Source organism: Ciona intestinalis, chromosome 1 (genome assembly GCF_000224145.3).
Source record: "Ciona intestinalis chromosome 1, KH, whole genome shotgun sequence".
Classification (NCBI taxonomy): Eukaryota; Metazoa; Chordata; class Ascidiacea; order Phlebobranchia; family Cionidae; genus Ciona; species Ciona intestinalis.
Window position 1 is genome coordinate 3,132,122 of NC_020166.2, and position 13,312 is coordinate 3,145,433.

Sequence of the window (13,312 nt, forward strand, 5' to 3'; positions counted from 1 at the left end):
TTCGCACATTTTCAAAGTTATTTATCGACACAAACGCCCGAGTTTTTTAAATCTTCAACTGTTTGTGTGGATCTTTCAATGTATTATTGAAAAAAAGGCTAAAATACGATGCATGTGCCTCTTTAACATTCAAGCCTGCTTTAAACCTCCTACATGCCTAATGATTTACGTGTCAATCCCTATTATGACGCAAATATTCGACGTGTGAATTGCTATTATGTCGTAATTAATTGCCAGGTTAAACAATCGCTATTATGATGCAATCAATCCACGTGTGAATGCCTACTATTTCGTAACAAACAGCCCACCTGGCTAAGAAAAACATGGTAAATATAAGGCTGAACTACAGCGCAAACCTAACCCGAACGCTTAAAAAGAAAAAAAACTCGTTTTAATAAATTTGAATCATCACCTTGGCGCGACCCATTCTACAACCCTGTGCGACCCATGTTTGGGTCGCGACCCATACTTTGGGAACCGCTGGTTTAAACCCTTTGTCAAAGTCACCACTTTTGCTCTATTTTGGACACACATAGACGGCAGTTGGACTACTCGGTGTTTATACGACTCTGGTATAGGCTACCTGTGTTTTGAACACGACTTAGAAAAAAAGTACATTATGTGTCAACAATGTCCGTCTTACACCATAGCACTATGGTTCAATATTTAAACGCTTTGATACATCGGCAGTTAAATTCCGATAAACACCACGGTTTCGGCAATATACTCAAGTTACCTACTGTTCCTATTGTCTCCTTTGTGTTAGGTTGAATTGCGTAACCAGTTTTAAACTGTCACATAAAGGTTTAAGATCTACATATATAGTTTACAGTTCAGTTGTTTCGTAGGTTAGCGGCGTTAGCCTGTAATACCTGCGCATATAGTTCACAGTTCCGTTGTTTTGTAAAAAAAACAACATAAAGAAAAAAAACGGTTGTTTCCAAAGAGAAAAAAGCCTAATACTGACTTCTGCGCATATAGTTCACAGTTCCATTGTTTCGTAAAGAAACAGCATAAAGAAAAAAAGACTAAACTGGTTATTTCCACAGAGAAAAAAGCCTCATATTGACTTGCTATATGTACCTGTACTCAGTTTTGGAGATGGTCCACCAGTCATAGGATGTCGCTTGACCGATTAGAGGTTTCAAGACCAGTTAAGCGTTACGTTGGTGGTGCCCAGCATATCATATGCTTGATGCGTTTGGGCGTAACGTACCTCAACCGAGCTTTAAAGCAGTCCGATACCTTTTTGTTTTATAGTTTGAAAGGCAGTTTTAGGAAGTATTGCAAAAATATAAAACCGTATTTTGTGATTAGTTTTAACTAGGTAAAATTTAATAATAACTTTATCTGTCTCTTTGATTACGGTAGCGAAGATTTATAAAGATTTTAACTGAAAACACGCGAAATAGTGACAAAACAACAATTGTTACAGATTTATCGTTTTGGCATAACGAAAAAAATAAGTTAACAGTGTTTTAATTACACGAAAATGAATCTTTTTTTGTTTTTTTTAAAGGCTAAAACAATCGGTGTACAAAACATTAATTTTAAGTTTTAATACGAACACAGAAATACTAGTTTATGCATTTTTTCGAAACGCTGTGCCTAGATTCTTTATATTTAAAATTCTTTTGTTTAAGTTTTAGAAATTTTGTTGGTGCATTTAGTAGCGGAATTATAAAAAGGAAACCAAAAGAAAATGAGTGGGGCACTTGTGCTTGGGAATTTCCTGCTTATCTCCTTAATGGTGATGATGACTAATGGACAATCCGGGAGCGGTAAGAACATAAACGTCCGAATAATTTTTAGATTTTTTCGGGCGGAAAATGATCTTCAAAATTTTTGTAAATTTGAAAGTAGAAATTTTATTGTTTTTTCCTATACAAAGTTGTGATGTTTACACATTCTAAATAGTAACGGTTAAAGTTGCCGCGTTTGTCTTCGAATTTACATTATTGTTACCAGTTTTATAAGCTTTAGATTTGCATTAATTTTTTTAATGTAAAACCTCCTTAAATTTTAATATAGCAGTGTGGGTAAAGATAGAACACCTTTAGCACATAATATCCAAATACTCTGATCGTGTTTTAAACAATTAGCAACGGTCTACGGGAGTCGTGAGGATACGGTTTTATATTTTCGTGAATGTTGTTTGTTTACTACCAAATGGGACGATAAAAAACAAAATGAAAAGCTGTCCTATTCCCTCACATACTAAATCTTACAAATCCTTAGTTATTCTGAAGTACTTTTACATCCAAGGCAATATACGCTTCATAAATTGATAAATTATTTTACTCTTTAAAATTTCACTACCTAATTAAACATTACGGCACTTCATTCCATATACTGTGTTTTTAATTTCTTTGTTTTTCTTTCAGGCCAAGTCTGTTATGAAGGATTCGCCAACTTTAATCGAGGACCCTCGTTTGGGCTTTCAGTCGTAACTTGCGATCCAGGCTCAGTGTGTGGTACACTGTATAGTACTGCTAATATTGGTAAGCCATTGGCAATGTATGAGGATGGATTTAAAACATAATATTTCAAGTCCTATTACCCTTTACACAGTTTTATAAATTTTATTTTACACTTTTGAGAGAATTCTTTGTTATCAAAAAAGTTTCTATTTTTTTTCGTAACATGTCGACCCGACATGACTGATTAACACACGCTAGCTGTTCTGCATTGTAGTTCTCTGTACATACCGACTCTGGTTTTTAAACACATTCATTCAAAACTGACCCACCAAAGGACTTTTTTTGCGTTAGCACACAAACTCAAAAAAACTCACACGCTAAATGGTCCATATAACATTAAAGCTAACGGCGACGCCCAATTTGTTTTCTAGGTGGACGTAATATCAGTGGCGTACTGACGACTTGCCGACCAGAAAACCAATGCTCGCAGTGCCCGGGCGCAGCAGAGACTTACATACTTGGGATAAAGTTTAACGCCACCTTCCAGGCTTGCAATTCTTCTAAATGTTGTGACGAATATCTTTGCAATCTTCCAAAACCAAGTAAGAGAGCTTGTATTTGTATTTACAATATAAAAGAATATAGTATAGTACTGTGGGATACGATGGATATACTGACGGCACGTTATATATTATAGTATTAGTATAGTAGGGTGGGAGATGATGAGACACCTTTTCGTTCTATTTTCTCGTTCAATTAGGTAGTAACCAAAGAGCATTCAAAAAATTATAAAACCGAATGCTCACGACTCTCATAGACCGTTGTTAATTGTTTAAAACACGATCACGATACTTGAATATTATGCGCTAAAGGTGATCCGTCTTGCCCCACCCTACTATATCACCCCAGCCTACTAGAACCACGGTGCAAAATATGCACTCATACTTCTAGATGCTTAAAAAGTTTATATGCTACATGCTTTCGCATTTTAGTTTCGTGACGTTTTATGCCTATTGTCCTCGGAATTTTTAAACAATTCTTCAAACGTTTTTTTCAGTTTTTCTGGTCTCTCTTCTCTTATACATAATAGAGTGTAGTTAACAGACAAGTTACCGTCTCTTAATGATATAATCAGCTTCCTTTCGGAAAAGTCCCCGCATTTAACAGAGAAAAAACAAGTGTTTGATGTGCCGCATGCTGTCTTTAGGGGTTTTAACGACTGTAGTTTTGCTGACGATTCGATTCTCTCTTTGTTTTAATAATTTTACCTCCGCTATTTAAAATAAATAAATAAAAAATATATAGTAGGGTGGGAAAATATATAGTAAGATGGGACACCTTTTCATATTATTTTCATGTGCCAATTGGTAGTAAACAAAAAGCATTCAAACAATTTTAAAAGCGTATGCTTAACGACTCCACTAAACCGTTATTAATTGTTTAAAACACGATCAGGATGTTTAAATATTATATGTGCCGAAGCTGTCCCATTTTACCCTACAACACTATAATATGTTAGAGTTAGGGGTTGGGCCACAAAGGACAATATTGAATTTCATGATCACGCAATACAGCAGACGATAATTCGTGTAAGGTGTCTATACGTAACTATTATATTTATTATCTGTGAATCCGCGGTTGTTTTCCAGGGCTCAAGTCTGAGTTGTACTTAAAACACGTTCGTTATTTATACCATTATGACGTGTTAAGGTTTGTTTTCGCATTGGGGTATTGTGATTTAATTTAAATTGTGGCTTCTGGTAGAAAATTCTATATATTTTACCATATATATATTCTGTAAATTACCACTGTTTGCGGACGTCATAATGAAGGCAATTGGAACAACTGTAATCCCGTGCGTCACTCTTTTATATCACGCTGTAGGAAGAAGCTTAAAAAACGCCAGGTTCCTTATGTATTTATAATGTAAGGGCCAATAAAACTCAATTAAACGAAATGTCAATTCGTTGTATTTTTTACGCTTTTGACATATGCTTGCGTCAGAACTATATGGGGTGAAATAACCAACGTAATCGTGTTTTTTTTAGGATGCCCGGCCAACCAAGTGTATTCTACGTGTGCTGGTTGTGATCGTACATGCGCTGACGTTGGCCGTAACATCCCATGTCCTTCTGTGTGTCGACAGAAATGCACTTGTCCACAAGGAATGTACCTCGATGGTGAAACTTGCGTGACAGCGGATAACTGTCCAGGTTTGTATAAGCAGTTACATGTATTTTCGAAACAGTGTTGGTCGTTAGATAATAAATACAGCGTACGTTATCGTATTAAGTATTATTATGTTATAGTAGGGTGGAGGAAGGTGGAACACCTTTAGCACATAATATCCAAATATCCTAACCGTGTTTTAAACAATTAACAACGGTCTATGGAAGTCGGTAGGATACGGTTTTAAAATTACTTGAATGTTCTTGGTTCACTATTACAAATGGGAAGAGAAAATATCCCACCTTCCCCTACTGCTGTCCCATCTTCTACTATATTTTAGATGCTTGTAATTTCAAACGAATACGTTAGGCCTATATGAAATAAATAAAACGCCTGTCGTTTGCAATAAGACAGTCAAATAACTTCTAGAACAAATGTACTATTCTTTACCAGGTTTGCCAGCTATAAGCTGCCCACCATTAGAAAGAGCAAACTGCTCAAAGGCGATACGATCGTTGTGGATATGCGATTACATTAAATGGAGAATCCACTCACGTAAAGTTTGGCTGCCAAGCTTCAACAAATGGAGGTAAAATTCCACATTGATTTTTATTAATTACTAATGTAGTTGATCTATAAGATTCTTATAGTTTTTAAAATACGTTTTTTCATAGTTAATTGCATTTGTTTCCACATGGCATAATCCGTTTCTGTAATATCTGTCCTTCATTTCATTTTTTCTAGTTTGTTGCGCGACAGTCTTTAAACCAGTTTTATTATATTATTTTGTTGTTGTTTTTTTTGGTCTATTTTATATGTATGGCTGAAAATTTGGTCAATCCATAAGCGACCACTGGGTTAAAGCAATTGCCGTTAAGTGATTTTTCTTATAACGACACATGCACCCACAGTGGTGTTAACATCAAGACATGACCGCTTTACAAATTCTTACGGTGCTGGCTATCTTTACAAACCAATACTTGGGTTGTTTTACAAACCAATACTTGGCTTTACAAACCAATACTTGGTAAGTATTGGGTTGGGAAAGATGGCCAGCACCTTTTCAATTTAGTTTTTTGTCCCATTTCGTATTAAACAAAGAACATTCCCATGACTCCATAACCATAAACCGTTGTTAATTGCTTCAAACACCAACAGGATGTTTGGATATTATGTACTAAAGGTGTCGAACCTACCCCACAGTACTAGTTTATCAATTATTTTCAACAATGGAATCCTACATTGCTGTATACTAACCCATTTATATTTATATACAGCGAAGAACACGGCATACCAGTGTCCGTTCCAGAATGCCCAACTTTAGATGTGAAATGCAAAGATGGATCCCAGGTTTATTGGTATACTGATGCTCACCAATGCTCTACACCATACTGTGCGGGTGGAAGATGTAAGTTACGTTTATTCTTATGGTATATACACAGAGTGGGGTAAAATGGGACGCAAAGTAGGGGTAGATGGGACACCTTGTCATTCTATTTCCTGGTCCCATTTGGTAGTAAACGAAGAACATTTAAAGAATTTTAAAAGCGTATTCTCGCGACTTACATACATCTTGTTAATTCTCAAAAACGATTAAGATCTTTGGATATTATGTACTAGGTGTCCTATCTTACCCCACAGTACCATACTTATTTTTATTTAAACAGCACTGCCTACATTTTATACCTTCATGCGAACAGAGCGTTTTGGTTAGATTTTTTATGGTTTTGCACCGTGGCAGAGTTAATCGCGCTTGGCTTTAACCCATAGTTTATGGGGCCGAGGCTTGACCCTGCTACTATTGTGGAGGTGTACGTCCTTTTGGGCAAGGCATTTAATGTAAATTGCTCCAACCAACCGGCCCATTTTAGGCTGTCTAAATTGTCAGACATACATTACAAAAAAATTACAAAAAATAATCACCCAAAGAGTTACATACGTGGTAACACGCAAGCGCACACGAGTATGCTGAACAGATCACACGAGTTATAACGACTGTCGTTGCGTCACCACGTGGGGATTATTGAGTTCATTCATAAATTACATTCACAGAACCGAGTTATTTACCTTCGATGGGCGTTGGTTTGTAATTTAAATTAAGACTTCCCACAGAAAATAATACAATACAGTGTCTAGTCTAATTTACGATCGGATGTGTTTAAGGTCACGTATACGTACATATATGATTGAAGGTTTATCCCTTAATCTGACATTGCGTTTGAACCATAGCCTAACAGTTTAGATCTTCCAAAATCTTTTTCACACACGATATCGTTGAAAATACTTTTCCATACGTCATGAGTTATAATACCCACTATGCAGTCTATACGTATTTTTCCTTTATTATGTCCGACGTAGTGGCATAATTATAGTTAATGCAATTGAACACAAGGAATATTATGAGTTTTATACTTGAACCATTGTGGGCGTATATATTCGTCCTTGTGCGACAATTAACGGCAGTTGCTAAAACCCAGTAGTGACTAACAGGTTGCCTAAATTGTTAGCCATACTGTAACAGTTCATAACAAATCACCCAAAGCACAACGTTACATATACGTGATAACTCGTACGGAAACCACTTGTATGAAATAGGACGTCCTTGTTATAACATTTGTAGTTGCTCGAATACGCGAGAAGTAATAAGCGCAATGTAAATACGTTATGAAACTGGACCGTTAAATAACACCGTGTATGTTATAGCAGATATTTTTGCCACATTTTTAAAAACAGTTATGGCCAAACTAAATTTTTTTTTAACAAAAAGTAGCTCAGATAGTATTTATTTTTTTATAATAAACCAACTTGTATGAGCATGACTTTTAAATGTGTTTTTAAACAGATTCTTCCGGACCGACGGTTCAAACTTGGAAAAAGGAACACAAAAGCTGGACAATAGTTTACGAGTTGTGGAAATCAACTCCTTCTACTCCAATACCGATCGATCAAAACTGCTAAGATCCATCTTCACTCTTACACTGCTTCAGTATTTACTTAGATTAAAACTTATAAATATTCCCACATACTTCAGTCCCACATCATGTTTGTATAGAAATATTATTAAAGGTCATGATCACATTTTATCGGTATAGCATTCAATACTGGTGCATTATTTCAGTTAAACTTCATATAGTAGGGTGGGGAAAGACGGGACACCTTTACTACGGAATATCCTAATATCCTGATCGTGTTTTAAACTATTAACAACGATCTATGGGAGTCATGATAATACATATTTATAATTCTTTGAATGTTCTTTGTTTACAACCAAATGCGACGAGAAAATAGAATAAAAAAGGGTGTCCTATCTTCCCCCACCCTACTATATGTGAAAAAAGGTAAAATTAAAAACACGTGTGCTTATTTTATAGTTGTAGCTACATATAGTTATATTAATGTATTAATGCGTGTAGCAGAGTCCGTAGATAAACAATGTTCATACACGGAGACTGGCTTGTAGAAATGCAATGTTTTGCAAAAGAATACTGAAAAGTTAGTAAACTGAATCGGCTGTACTCTGTTTTTACAGTGTAAAACCTGATTGGTAGTTTTATGATTCAAAAAATATTTGTTGAAGAACGAAAGATCACTGCTTTAGATAAATGTTTGTAGCTGCTGTATCTGTTTAATGCATAATAAATGCTAAACATTGCAATAACGATTTCGAGTCCCCAGTTCTAGTCTTAGTTGCCGAATAGACCTAAAAAGTGTCTTTCGGCAGAATGTTTAACTTTGGGTCTTTAGTTGTATAATCCGTAAGCTGTAGTAAGTACCAACAAATAAATAGTAGAGTGGGGGAATATGGGACACCTTTCACTCTATTTTCTCGTCCCATTTGGTAGTAAATCGAAACATTCAAAGAATTATAAAACGGTATATTCTCACGACTCCCATGGACCGTTGTTAATTGTTTAAAATACGATCAGGATATTTGGATATTTGTGCTGAAGGTGTCCCGTCTTACCCCACAGTAATATACCAAGTAAGCTAATATAGTCTATTTAGTGTATTCTGCAGAACATGTAAGTATAGAGAAACGTGGCGCAAGAGACTGTGGTTAATAATTGCCAGGGTTAGATTGTGTAATCTAATTATTGTTAAGCAGCGCGTTTTCCTTTTCCTGCGGCCTGAGCGGTTTTAATTCTTCAACTATGCAACGTAATTGGCCAGCGGCGGGTTGGAAAATTTAAGGTCCAAAAGTCAAGGTTTGTTTCTGTAGTTTGCGCTATGTACTCATTGAATATTCATGTATAATGGAGGTGAGGAGATGGACAACTTTAGCACGTAATATCGAAATATCCTGATCGTGTTTTGAACAAGTACTAAAGGCCCATGGGAGTCGTAAGGATACGAATTTATAATTCGTTGAATGTTTTTTGTTTAATACCAAATTGGACGAGAAAATAGCATGAAAATGCGTCCCATCTTCCCCCGCCCTACTACATATAATTGTATTTTGCACTTACGTGCTCAATAAAAGTGTATATTTATTTGACTGTACATATAGAATATTGCAACACGCTAAGTTACAGAAAATAATTATTATTGCATTTGTTTATGATGATTCAGACAACCCGGTCGCTTTGAGGCTAACTTCCCACAACCTCTTCGCGTCTTCGTCGTTTTTCGCTTGGTCGCTTTCATTTGCTTGTACACAGTTACTAAAATCAAAGAATTGACTTTTATTTGATAAAATGAATGCAGAGATTATAGTGTTATTAAACAGAAGAGCAATAATTTGAATAAAATCGCGCCTAGTAAGCCACGCGTTGGTGGTCGTTGTTGTTTTTCTCGAAATAAGTAAATTCGCTTATGTAATAACGTTTTACCGTTGATATAAAGAAGCGTTAGTGGAAATTCAGCATATTTAAAAACTAGACGGGCATCTAACCCTGGTTGAGCAATCAAAGGAAAGATCTCCAATCTATTGCCATAAAGTCCTTGTCGCCTATACTTTCAAGAAGTAACACGCTTCTGGTAAGGTCCGTGTGTTACCGCCAAGGCCTATAGGATCCAGAGTGTTGAAATAATAAACCAACTGTATAGCCTAAATCCCAGGCTTCACTGCATGCAACAGCATAGGTCCTATCCTATTCAATAGGACCTCACCCATGTAAAATAAAACTTACAACTAAGTAAATAGTAAATAAGTTGAGCTAAACATACGTGAAGTATTTCCCAGTAACATTTTCCAGTTCTGGGGCAACGCTAAGGTAGATGTTTGTCTGAGCACCTCGTTTAGCAGTCACACCAAACAGCTTCATGTAAGGCGTTATAAAAAAGCCCATTAGAGACCAGGTCCCAGTTACATGTCTTTGAAGATCAGTGTTTACGGAGCCAGGGTGCAGAGAGTTGGCAGTGACGTTTGTGCCTGTAGATGAGATGGGTAATATAGTACTGTGGGGTAAGATGGGATACTGTTTGAACCTAAATCCCATATTCCCCACTGTTCTTTATGTAAAAGGAAACCATCAGGTAGAATTATTGCAGTTAATATTTATGAGATATTTAACATGAGTGTTTATACGCGGATCAATGTATTGAAGACATAAAAGGATGGGGGTAGACGGATCACCTTAAGCACATAATATCCAAATATCCTGGTCGTGTTTTAAACAATTAACAACGGCCTACGGGAGTCGTGGGGTAATGGTTTTATAATTCTTTAAATGTTCTTTGTTTACTTCCAAATTGCACGAGAAAATAGATTCTAATGATGTCCCATCTTCCCCCTACTATATATAACAAAGAATGTATAGGCTATATTGGAGAAGCAAACATATTGTCCCATTTGAGTATAAACACCCCGTATTTCCAATAAAGGGCAACTTTTAAATTGTAATGGCCAACAAATCTTATGCTATGGAGTTTTGACTAATACAGCAATATGATATTGCTGTATTACTGTAAAGGCATTTAGGTTTTACCTTCCAGTCTTCTGCTTAGTTCCCTTGTAAAGAGTATGTTCATTAATTTGCTTCTGCCATAAGCCCCCGTTTCAGAATAGTTGTTGTCATAGTTCATATCGTCCCAGTCAATTTTAGTCGAGAACATGCGGTGGGCGATTGAAGATACATTCACGATGCGACTTGGGGCGCTTCTCTAAGTTGGTTGAATGTATTTTTTTGGTTATGTGTAAATTAGGTCGGCTTCAATTTACATTTAAAAGCAATTTACGGAAACGTACATGCTATATTTAGTACTGTGGGGGAGGATGAGACATTTTTAGCAAATAATATACAAAAATCTTGATCTTGTTTTAAACAGTTAACAACAGTTTATGGAAATCATGAGGATACGGTTTTATAATTGTTTAAATGTTCTCTTTTTACTACCAAATGGGTCGAGGAAATAAAATGAAACGTTGTCCCATCTTTTCCCACCCTACTATATATTTGTTTCTTTACAAACCTTAACAAGATCAAGCAAAAGATTTGTAAGCAGAAAGTGGCCGAGATGGTTAACACCATATTGAGTCTCAAATCCATCTTCGGTTTTGCCTTTTGGGCACATCATTATACCTGGCAACACATAAATATATTTTCAACTTGTTACGTTTATGGAAAATATACACCGTTCTGTTGATTTTTTGTAAAAAGTTAGATTTAAAATCAGAAATGCCACTTCAAATAGAAAATTCGACAGACTTTAACACCTGACGAGCTCTATGTGTGGCAGCACCGTGGGTGTTGGGGTAATAATGGACCATCTGTGGCCTTATTTGACGACTAACGAGTGTTAAATAATTTAAGTCGCGAGCGTCACCGCATATTTGAACGCTGGCGCTTGAGCGATTGTGACGCTGGCGCTTGAACGATTGCTTTGGAAACGCCATGATAAAAGATACCGAATACATTGCTTTTTCAAGGCGTATATAAAACTGTTTTTGTATCGATTTTCTTAAACGTTAAAACTACTAACAAATATTTTTTATTTAACGATTTTTTTGTTGCAAAACCTGCGCAATGGTTTATGGTAACATAGTTCTTAGAATTGTAATATAGAAGGGTTGGGGAGGATGGGACTTTTTGTTCTATTTTCTTGCCCCATTTGGTAGTCAAAGAACATTAAAAGAAATATAAATCCGTTTCCTCGCGACTCCCATACAGACCGTTGGTTATTGTTTAAAACACGACCAGGCTATAAGGATATTATGTGCTAAAGGTGTCCCATCTCCCCCCACCCTACTATATGTCAATAACTTTACGCGGCGATTATAGAACGTCACATCTTACACATATGATGACATATAAGTTACAATATATAAACAGTTCCATACCTGCATTATTTAGCAAAACGTCGATTCTGCTTTCGTTTTCATTCACATCCTTTGCAAATGCGCGCACAGAAGCGAAAGATGCCAAATCTAGTTGCTTCAAAATAACTTTATCTTCGTTACCTCCGGTTTCTGCAACTATCTGCAAAGTAAAGTACTGTGGGTTGTCTTTGTCTTTTCGTTAAAGATATTTCTAAGTTTTCACTACCGTAATCGAAGATACAAACAAAATTATTCTTATTAATATTTTATTCATATCTTACCCGCTTTTTCGCTTCTTCTGCTTTCTCAATGTTTCTGCAACCGAGAATTACTCTTGCTTCGCGCTTTACAAAGTCGATTGCACTTTCCAAACCGATTCCAGTATTAGCGCCCGTTATAAGGACGGTTTTCCCCATCATTTTAATATCAGAATTGACCCAGCCACGAGATACACTTTTCGACATGATTGCTTACTAGCAAGTCCTTCTAAAACACTAAACCGCTGTTCTTTACCACCTCTTAAATACAGTTAACACATGCGGTGAATCTAGCCGTGTCAGAATGACTTAACAGCTTCATAAAAACTGAAAGCACTACACTGATGTTTTTATTCATTTTTATACATCTTATACACATGTGACTATGCGGTAAACACTTGTAGTACTCGTTTGAGTGTTTACGCACACGATGACTTGACAGTTTTAAAGAAACTTTTTTCTCTCTCCCTGTCTCTCTCTTTTCATTCTCTCTTTATTTCCCACTCTTTTATCCATTTCTCTCTATGATTGCTTTCGCTGATTTGCACAGCATGAATGAATGTATCTTGATTTATCCTCGCGGAAAACGAGTTCTTAAACACGGGTGTTCTGTTACATACACCTCTTCCCAGCTTGCGAGTTAACAAGTATGTTACTTTTTGGTTAGTTATTTTTTATGCACGCCTGATAAAATTGAACAACCCGTTAGTGACCACTGGATTAAAGAGTCCGGCCCACGGTTCTCATGGTTGCGCAGTTTTTTGCATAAGAATAAAGTTTTATGTCTACTGATGCTAAATTCACAGCCAGTGTGTGAAAATTCGCTTTAATTTAAAAGTTATGAACGTTTAAAAAATCAAATTTCAAAGTTGTAAAAAACGTCACTCGCGGGCACTGTGACGTCACAATGCAATATTTCGTTTATGGGGAAAACCCGTTATCGTTTATTGGTGCAATTTTGATAGATAAGCAAATCACAACGTTTTTTAAGGTATTAACAATACCTATGGCTTCAGCAACTTATTGGAAGCTATTTCCTAGGGATCAGTGTATAACCAAACAAAATAGCCTACCAAGCTTAGTGGAGAATTAGTTTTCGTGACTTTCTAGGGTTCAGATTTTAAATTCTTTTTGTTTCTTCCCTATATGGCATAGACTATATTTATATCTGTATTTAAAGTTACCATATAGGAGTTACCATAAGCCGA

At 36.2% G+C, this 13,312-nt stretch overlaps 2 protein-coding genes across 2 annotated transcripts; one reads left to right on the forward strand and one right to left on the reverse strand.

The window, feature by feature from the left end:
- Nucleotides 1-1,609: 1,609 nt before the first annotated feature.
- Nucleotides 1,610-8,250, forward strand: LOC100179015. The gene is made up of 7 exons (XM_026833559.1): nucleotides 1,610-1,781; nucleotides 2,385-2,501; nucleotides 2,852-3,022; nucleotides 4,469-4,633; nucleotides 5,043-5,178; nucleotides 5,867-5,997; nucleotides 7,432-8,250. Exons 1-7 carry the CDS (start codon nucleotides 1,703-1,705, stop codon nucleotides 7,545-7,547), a joined length of 915 nt encoding a protein of 304 aa, XP_026689360.1. The 5' UTR covers nucleotides 1,610-1,702; the 3' UTR covers nucleotides 7,548-8,250.
- Nucleotides 8,251-9,056: 806 nt separating this feature from the next.
- Nucleotides 9,057-12,478, reverse strand: LOC100181359 (retinol dehydrogenase 14-like). Its single transcript, XM_002130466.5, has 6 exons — nucleotides 12,129-12,478; nucleotides 11,869-12,007; nucleotides 11,001-11,110; nucleotides 10,517-10,691; nucleotides 9,756-9,960; nucleotides 9,057-9,250 (listed from the first exon to the last, which is right to left on the reverse strand). Exons 1-6 carry the CDS (start codon nucleotides 12,309-12,311, stop codon nucleotides 9,145-9,147), a joined length of 918 nt encoding a protein of 305 aa, XP_002130502.1. The 5' UTR covers nucleotides 12,312-12,478; the 3' UTR covers nucleotides 9,057-9,144.
- Nucleotides 12,479-13,312: the final 834 nt, after the last annotated feature.

Excerpts from the sequence above, each read along its gene's own strand:
- LOC100179015 (XM_026833559.1), top strand. The coding sequence starts at position 1,703 with ATGAGTGGGGCACTTGTGCTTGGGAATTTCCTGCTTATCTCCTTAATG. Across the intron at positions 1,782-2,384 it reads TAATGGACAATCCGGGAGCG|GCCAAGTCTGTTATGAAGGA; the intron begins GTAAGAACATAA and ends TTTTTCTTTCAG. Across the intron at positions 2,502-2,851 it reads GTATAGTACTGCTAATATTG|GTGGACGTAATATCAGTGGC; the intron begins GTAAGCCATTGG and ends TTTGTTTTCTAG.
- LOC100181359 (XM_002130466.5), bottom strand. The coding sequence starts at position 12,311 with ATGTCGAAAAGTGTATCTCGTGGCTGGGTCAATTCTGATATTAAAATG. Across the intron at positions 12,008-12,128 it reads CAGAAGAAGCGAAAAAGCGG|ATAGTTGCAGAAACCGGAGG; the intron begins GTAAGATATGAA and ends TTTACTTTGCAG. Across the intron at positions 9,961-10,516 it reads ACTAAGCAGAAGACTGGAAG|GCACAAACGTCACTGCCAAC; the intron begins GTAAAACCTAAA and ends TCTCATCTACAG.